This window comes from Procambarus clarkii, chromosome 18 (assembly GCF_040958095.1).
Source record: "Procambarus clarkii isolate CNS0578487 chromosome 18, FALCON_Pclarkii_2.0, whole genome shotgun sequence".
Taxonomy (NCBI): Eukaryota; Metazoa; Arthropoda; class Malacostraca; order Decapoda; family Cambaridae; genus Procambarus; species Procambarus clarkii.
This window is the reverse complement of record NC_091167.1, coordinates 23,853,885-23,862,481: the sequence shown is the minus strand read 5'-3', so window position 1 is coordinate 23,862,481 and position 8,597 is coordinate 23,853,885. Positions and strand designations below refer to the sequence as shown.

The 8,597-nt window shown below is 46.3% G+C and overlaps 1 protein-coding gene across 9 annotated transcripts in view; it reads left to right on the top strand.

Annotated features, from left to right (window-relative positions):
• Positions 1 to 8,597, top strand: part of LOC123754253 (RNA-binding protein 24-B) — a 180,043-nt gene that overhangs the window by 137,379 nt on the left and 34,067 nt on the right. For 4 of the 9 annotated variants that reach the window (XM_045736469.2, XM_045736468.2, XM_045736470.2 and 1 more), the window contains exon 4: positions 4,713 to 4,796. The exons of the other annotated variants lie outside the window; for them this stretch is intronic. In XM_045736469.2, coding sequence (XP_045592425.1) covers positions 4,713 to 4,796 — 84 coding nt within the window. The remainder of the gene's footprint in view (positions 1 to 4,712; positions 4,797 to 8,597) is intronic. 9 annotated transcript variants of the gene reach the window in all.

The following is an 8,597-nucleotide window of genomic DNA, read 5'->3' as shown; positions in this document are numbered from 1 at the left end:
AAAATTGACGTTTCGTACCAATCAGCTCCTAGAGGTTGGTTGGATTTTGTACGTTTAAGGTTAGGGTAAAACCGTTGCAATTTGTACGGACTACAGCACCGCTGGATGAACCTCTGTTGCCATTGTGATTTGTATTATGGTACGTGAGTCCTGCTGTACCCTTGATGGGTGGTACAGTTATAGTACGTGAGTCCTGCTGTACCCTTGATGGATGGTACAGTTATGGTACGTGAGTCCTGCTGTACCCTTGATGGATGGTACAGTTATGGTACGTGAGTCCTGCTGTACCCTTGATGGGTGGTACAGTTATGGTACGTGAGTCCTGCTGTACCCTTGATGGATGGTACAGTTATGGTACGTGAGTCGTGCTGTACCCTTGATGGGTGGTACAGTTATGGTACGTGAGTCCTGCTGTACCCTTGATGGGTGGTACAGTTATGGTACGTGAGTCCTGTTGTACCTTTAATGGGTGGTATGTGGAAGTATACCCATGAGCATGCATACCCATGACCAAGTATACCTATGAGCAAGTATACCCATGACCAAGTATACCCATGACCAAGTATACCCATGACCAAGTATACCCATGACCAAGTATACCCATGACCAAGTATACCCACGACCAAGTATACCCATGACCAAGTATACCCATAACCAAGTATACCCATGACCAAGTATACCCATGACCAAGTATACCCACGACCAAGTATACCCATGACCAAGTATACCCATAACCAAGTATACCCATGACCAAGTATACCAATGAGCATGCATACCCATGACCAAGTATACCCATGACCAAGTATACCCATGACGTATTAAGGACTGAAATAGGAAGTGGGTAAAGCAGTGTGTGTATAAGCTAGCAGAAGACGTGATATCTTTTGCTAATATCTAGTTTAAAGCTGCTAATAAATACAGATTTGAGAGTAAATTCCTCTGGATAACATAGCATGATATCATGGCAAAGCATTGATACTGTTGATATCCTCACAAAAACAGCGTGTATATAGCAGACAGGTGTTTGTAATCATTACAGATGTTTCATTGGCTGTAACCGAGGAAATATTGAATGTCCGATGACAATCTTATTGACCTAATAAAGATATTATATTGTCAGGGGCCAAAGGGGTGTAATCTGGCATCCTTCTGTGTCGCTACTCTGGGTAGGGAGATGTTCCCTAGTGGTGAGGGGTGTGGGGTTGTAGCTGGGGTGAGGGGTGTGGGGTTGTAGCTGGGGTGAGGGGTGTGGGGTTGTAGTTGGGGTGAGGGGTGTGGGGTTGTAGCTGGGGTGAGGGGTGAGGGGTTGTAGCTGGGGTGAGGGGTGTGGGGTTGTAGCTGGGGTGAGGGGTGTGGGGTTGTAGTTGGGGTGAGGGGTGTGGGGTTGTAGCTGGGGTGAGGGGTTGTAGCTGGGGTGAGGAGTGTGAGGTTGTAGCTGGGGTGAGGAGTGTGGGGTTGTAGCTGGGGTGAGGGGTGTGGGGTTGTAGCTGGGGTGAGGAGTGAGGGGTTGTAGGAGGGGTGAGAGGGAGGGAGGGAGGGGGGGTCTATGCCGCTGGTAGGGATCCGTGGGGGTGGGGTGGGGTGGGGGGGGGAGGTTGTTTGCCGGCGGCACCATAGTGACAAGTGTTTGGAGTCATCAACATCCCTCCTCCCCACCCACCCCCCCCCCCACCCTAAGGTTCACTCACCAACTCACACCTGCTCAATTTACCTCCCTCCTCCCAAATCTCTCCCTCCCCCTTCTCCTTCCCCCCCCCCCTCTCACTCCATTTCTCAGCTCCTCCCTCCAACCCTCCCTCCCTTCTCTTTATCCACGCGTGGGTCGGGTTAGAGAGGCTTCTCTCACCTGAGTCACGCAGGTCTCTACGGGTTAGGAACACACAGTTTCTCATCCTCATATCGGACATAGACAAGAACACAACCTATAGCACTGTATCATCCTTTGCAGATGACACTAGGATCTTCATGAGAGTAGGCAACATAGAGGACACGGCGAACCTCCTGTCAGATGTAGATCAGGTCTTTCTATGGGCTACAGAAAATAATATGGTGTTTAACGAGGATAAGTTCCAGCTCATGCGCTACGGAAAAAAATGAAAATATAAAAACGGAAACCACGTACAAAACTCAGGCAAATCATAACATAGAACGAAAAGGCAATGTAAAGGATCTGGGTGTACTCATGTCGGAAGACCTTACATTTAAAGAACACAATAAAGTAGCCGTCACAACTGCAAGAAAAATGACAGGTTGGATAACAAGAACTTTTCACACTAGAGATGCTATACCGATGATGATACTTTTCAAGACGCTAGTGCTCTCTAGAGTGGAGTACTGCTGCACAATGACAGCCCCTTTCAAACCTGGAGAAATTGCTGACCTGGAGAGCGTGCAGAGATCCTTTACTGCTAGAATCCACTCAGTAAAACATCTAAACTATTGGGACCGACTAAAGAGCCTAAATCAGTACTCCCTTGAGCTCAGGCGGGAAAGATACATAATAGTTTACACGTGGAAAATATTAGAGGGGCTGGTCCCAAACCTGCACACAGAAATAACATCACATGAGACCAGAAGACATGGCAGGATGTGCAGAATACCCCCGTTGAAAAGCAGAGGTGCAACAGGTACTCTGAGAGAGAACTCTATCAACATCAGAGGCCCGAGACTGTTCAACACGCTTCCACTACACATAAGGGGCATAACTGGCCGATCCCTCATAGTGTTCAAGAGAGAACTGGATAAGCACCTCCAAAGGATACCTGATCAACCAGGCTGTGACTCATACGTCAGACTGCGAGCAGCCGCGTCCAACAGCCTGGTTGACCAGTCCAGCAACGAGGAGGCCTGGTCGACGACCGGGCCGCGGGGACGCTAAGCCCCGGAAGCACCTCAAGGTACCCTCAAGGGAGGTTCGTCAGTACAAGTTGATGACGTGACAAACCACAACTTGTAATGTTATCATTAGGCTGTTATTACAAGCTGGTGTTGTCACTTTGTGTTGTTGGTGTTGTGATACATGGAGTTATCACATGGTGGTGTTGTGATACATGGAGTTATCACATGGTGGTGTTGTGATACATGGAGTTATCACATGGTGGTGTTGTGATACATGGAGTTATCACATGGTGGTGTTGTGATACATGGAGTTATCACATGGTGGTGTTGTGATACATGGAGTTATCACATGGTGGTGTTGTGATACATGGAGTTATCACATGATGGTGTTGTGATACATGGAGTTATCACATGGCGGTGTTGTGAGATGCAAGAGTTAATTTTTTGCATCTGCTTTACTACCTCCTTAGTGGAGTGGTGTTATCTCTGCTGTTGTAAGTGTGTCGGGAACAACACCAGTATCTAGGGCTCCGTGTCGAAATGGTTGCCTAGTTCTTTAGGGTTGTTGATTATACAATTCCAGGAGTGTGAGGGCGGCGCGGAGTGCGGAGACCTGCTGTCTATGGTTAAGGTCCAGCGGGGTTAGGGTGACATCTGATACTTGGTTCCATGTTGGTGTCACATTCAACAAGAATTTGTTTGGCTTACTGAACCTCTTCAGTGTGTTGAGGGCTTCTCTGAGAGACGAATCATACTGTGACCTCAGTATTTTCCTCTTGTCTTTGTTTTCATCTGTGAGAGACCCATTGCCCCCGTGCAAGGGGGCTCATTGTTGCATGCGGTCGTTGTTGTTGTGATGAGAACTCTTCAGTAGAGTTCAGCAGTTTTAGTTCAGTGTGAAGGCTAGAAATCAATGGCGTCAGTAACGAGTGGCTTGATGAAGTTCCTTTTGTTTTGTGTTCGTCACATTTGGAAGATCTTGTTTTGGGGTCGCGGACGTTTGTTCTGTATACGAAATTACTCTCCGGGATCTTGTAATTATTATTAGGTTCTGCCGGAATGGATACGTTAATATTGTGTTAGTTGTGTCTCATTCATTCACGCCAGAGGTGCTGCTGCTGCCTCTCACTACTCTTCATCATATTGACTTGAAACTTAACACACTTAACGTTTGAGAAGATCAGTAGGAGCCATAAAGAGGATTCGAACCCGCAACCTTGGTACTCCCAAGTTAGCGCCCTAGTGGTCTAGGGCGCTAGCTTGGGACAACACTAGCCATCAGGGTTTGAATCCCCTTCACGGCGTCTACTGATTTTCCTCACAGATACACCACGTTAATGTGATATCATTGTGCACTTATGTTTGTTCCACCCCCCCACATCCCTACCGGACCCCACATACACCCACCACCCAGTACACACCCAGACACACCCACACTACACCCTGCCAGTGCTGTGTTCCGGAATGTGTATTGTTAAGCTCAGTTGGTGATATTACTGTGCGTGTGTTGACTACTGAGACAGGGGCCAGGGAGTCCTGGCTCACCTTGTGAGACCATATAGTGTCTTTATATACTCTTGTTAAGTCAACAAGTGGCCAGAGGGAAACACAGCTTAGCTCATCGACAGTAAAGGGGTTAAATAATTAATGTATACTTGATTAAAGAAATTTAATTTGCTCAATATAGGTTTAGTGTTAACTTAAGGAGAGACTTCATGTTGAACCATGTGTGTATTTTTATGTTGAATAACAGGTGTTTTTTTCATGTTGTACCATAGGCCCGTTTTGGATGTGTCATTGGCCTGAGTTGATGTTGTACGTTAGGCCTTTTATGATGCTGTACCATAGGCCTGATTTGATATATTGTACCGTAGGCCTCTGATGCGTCACTCGTGGCGAGCTCGGCAGCGCAGCAGTGACGGGGGGCGGGCCGCCGGGGGCGGACCTCACCTCTGGAGGTACAGACAATCATCTACTATTCATTTGTAATAATTATCTTCCTTTATAACCGAACTAAAAGTTCTTTTTGATTACACTCCAGTAATAGAGATTACATACACACATTGCACTCTAAAATAACGCCGTTAATGGTACATTAAAGATTACTTTAACTTAATGGTTACTATAACTGATATTAACACAAACTCGGAAGACTTTCAAAGAGAAATTGACAACATGCCCAGGCACTCAGCTCCTGGGCCTGACTCGTGGAATTCAATATTCATAAAGAAATGTAAAGTACCAGTAGAGTGAGCGCTCTTGTAATATGGAGAAAGTGCCTGGATACAGGGGAGATACCAGCAGCACTTAAATCACCAGATACAGCTCCTCTGCACAAGGAGGGGAGTAAAGCTTTGGCAAAAAATTATAGATCAGTTGCACTAACATCATACATAATAAAAGTTTTTGAAAGAGTGATTAGGAATTAAATTTCTAGTTTTATGGAAAATAATGAACTACACAACCCAGGACAAGATGGATTTAGAGCGGGAAGATCCTGTCTGTCACAGTTACTTAACCACTATGACAAACATGAGATAGTTGCCCAATCGAAGACTTGTCGCTTGGGCAACTGAAAATAACATGATGTTTAAGGAATATGTGAGCCTGCGGGCCGCTCCAAGTAACAGCCTGGTAGACCAAGTATTTACAAATCAAGCCTGGCCTCAGGGCGGGCTCGGGGAGTAGAAGAACTCCCAGAACCCTCTCCAGGTATGCTCCAGGCATGCTCCAGGACATTAAACATATGTAAACTTGTTTTCCACAAGATACCAGTTTACTCACCAAAGGTTATAATTTGATAGTACTCATCTGAAGCATAAGAGAGGAAAGGTGAAAGTGGAGACAACATGTGAGGTGACCAAGATGGAGGCTGGGTGTGCAACACCCGCTGGGGCCCAGAGGCAGGACCAGCACCTCCCTAGGGGCCACACGGGCTGGAAGGTGGGAGATATAAGGTATATAAAGAGAGAACACCATGGGCCCCGAGACTGTTCAGCACACTTCCACTACACACAAAGGGCATTACCGACCTCTCACCGAGTTCACGAGAGAACTTGATGAACACCTTCAAAGGAAACCTGCTCAAGTAGGCTGTGGGTCATACATCAGGATGCGAAAAGTTGTGTCAAACAGCCTGGTTGACCAGACCACCATCCATGAGGCCTGTTTAGGGACCGGGCCGACGTAACGTTGATTCTCGGAATCATCGGAAGGTAAACGAAAGGTAAAGGAAGTATAAAGAGATGGTGTGTAGTGGGGATTGAGACGGAGAGGGAAGAACATAGGGAAGAGGATGGAGTATCAGGGATGGAAGTGTCTCAGGAAGAGGAACTATCCACTAATGATGACAATGTTCAGCCCCGTGTGGAGGAAAATGTTGACGGAGGAGTTATAAACAAATGGTATATATATATATATATATATATATATATATATATATATATATATATATATATATATATATATATATATATATATATATATATATATATATATATATATATATATATTATTAAATATGACCGAAAAAGTAAGATTAATAATTCTAACACGAATTTTCTCAATCTTTCGTACATTTCTTTTCACTGTTGGTGGTAATTCAAAAATCAATTCTCCAAAATTCATTTTTATTTATAGTCTGACGCGACACTTGAGCGCGTTTTCGTAAAACTTATTACATTTTCAAAGACTTTAGTTTACACATACACAACTGAATAGAACTTACACATCTTCAATTTGTTTATATCTACATTTGAGTGAGGTGGATGGGGTGAGGTGGTATTTAATAGGGTATTAAATTCATCAACACAAGACAGAACACGAAACAATGGGTATTGAATAGAAGTGTTTGTAGAAAGCCTATTGGTCCATATTTCTTGATGCTTCTATATTGGAGCGGAGTCTTGAGGTGGGTAGAATATAGTTGTGCATTAATTGGCTGTTGATTGCTGGTGTTGACTTCTTAATGTGTAGTGCCTCGCAAACGTCAAGCCGCCTGCTATCGCTGTATCTATCGATGATTTCTGTGTTGTTTACTAGGATTTCTCTGGCGATGGTTTGGTTGTGGGAAGAGATTATATGTTCCTTAATGGAGCCCTGTTGCATAAGCAACAGGGCTCCATTAGGAGCCTCCATTGTGTGTGGTGTTGACGGTGTTGTGTGTGTGTGGTGTTAACGGTGTTGTGTGTGTGTGGTGTTGACGGTGTTGTGTGTGTGTGTGGTGTTGACGGTGTTGTGTGTGTGTGGTGTTGACGGTGTTGTGTGTGTGTGGTGTTGACGGTGTTGTGTGGTGTTGACGGTGTTGTGTGTGTGTGGTGTTGACGGTGTTGTGTGTGTGTGGTGTTGACGGTGTTGTGTGTGTGTGGTGTTGACGGTGTTGTGTGTGTGTGGTGTTGACGGTGTTGTGTGTGTGTGGTGTTGACGGTGTTGTGTGTGTGTGGTGTTGACGGTGTTGTGTGTGTGTGGTGTTGACGGTGTTGTGTGTGTGTGGTGTTGACGGTGTTGTGTGTGTGTGGTGTTGACGGTGTTGTGTGTGTGTGGTGTTGACGGTGTTGTGTGTGTGTGGTGTTGACGGTGTTGTGTGTGTGTGTGGTGTTGACGGTGTTGTGTGTGTGATGTTGACGATGTTGTGTGTGTGTGGTGTTGACGGTGTTGTGTGTGTGTGGTGTTGACGGTGTTGTGTGTGTGTGGTGTTGACGGTGTTGTGTGTGTGGTGTTGACGGTGTTGTGTGTGTGTGTGTGTGTGGTGTTGACGGTGTTGTGTGTGTGTGTGGTGTTGACGGTGTTGTGTGTGTGTGGTGTTGACGGTGTTGTGTGTGTGTGGTGTTGACGGTGTTGTGTGTGTGTGGTGTTGACGGTGTTGTGTGTGTGTGGTGTTGACGGTGTTGTGTGTGTGTGGTGTTGACGGTGTTGTGTGTGTGTGGTGTTGACGGTGTTGTGTGTGTGTGGTGTTGACGGTGTTGTGTGTGTGTGGTGTTGACGGTGTTGTGTGTGTGTGGTGTTGACGGTGTTGTGTGTGTGTGGTGTTGACGGTGTTGTGTGTGTGTGGTGTTGACGGTGTTGTGTGTGTGTGGTGTTGACGGTGTTGTGTGTGTGTGGTGTTGACGGTGTTGTGTGTGTGTGGTGTTGACGGTGTTGTGTGTGTGTGGTGTTGACGGTGTTGTGTGTGTGTGTGGTGTTGACGGTGTTGTGTGTGTGTGGTGTTGACGGTGTTGTGTGTGTGTGGTGTTGACGGTGTTGTGTGTGTGTGGTGTTGACGGTGTTGTGTGTGTGTGGTGTTGACGGTGTTGTGTGTGTGTGGTGTTGACGGTGTTGTGTGTGTGTGGTGTTGACGGTGTTGTGTGTGTGTGGTGTTGACGGTGTTGTGTGTGTGTGGTGTTGACGGTGTTGTGTGTGTGTGGTGTTGACGGTGTTGTGTGTGTGTGGTGTTGACGGTGTTGTGTGTGTGTGTGGTGTTGACGGTGTTGTGTGTGTGTGGTGTTGACGGTGTTGTGTGTGTGTGGTGTTGACGGTGTTGTGTGTGTGTGTGGTGTTGACGGTGTTGTGTGTGTGTGGTGTTGACGGTGTTGTGTGTGTGTGGTGTTGACGGTGTTGTGTGTGTGTGGTGTTGACGGTGTTGTGTGTGTGTGGTGTTGACGGTGTTGTGTGTGTGTGGTGTTGACGGTGTTGTGTGTGTGTGGTGTTGACGGTGTTGTGTGTGTGTGGTGTTGACGGTGTTGTGTGTGTGTGGTGTTGACGGTGTTGTGTGTGTGTGGTGT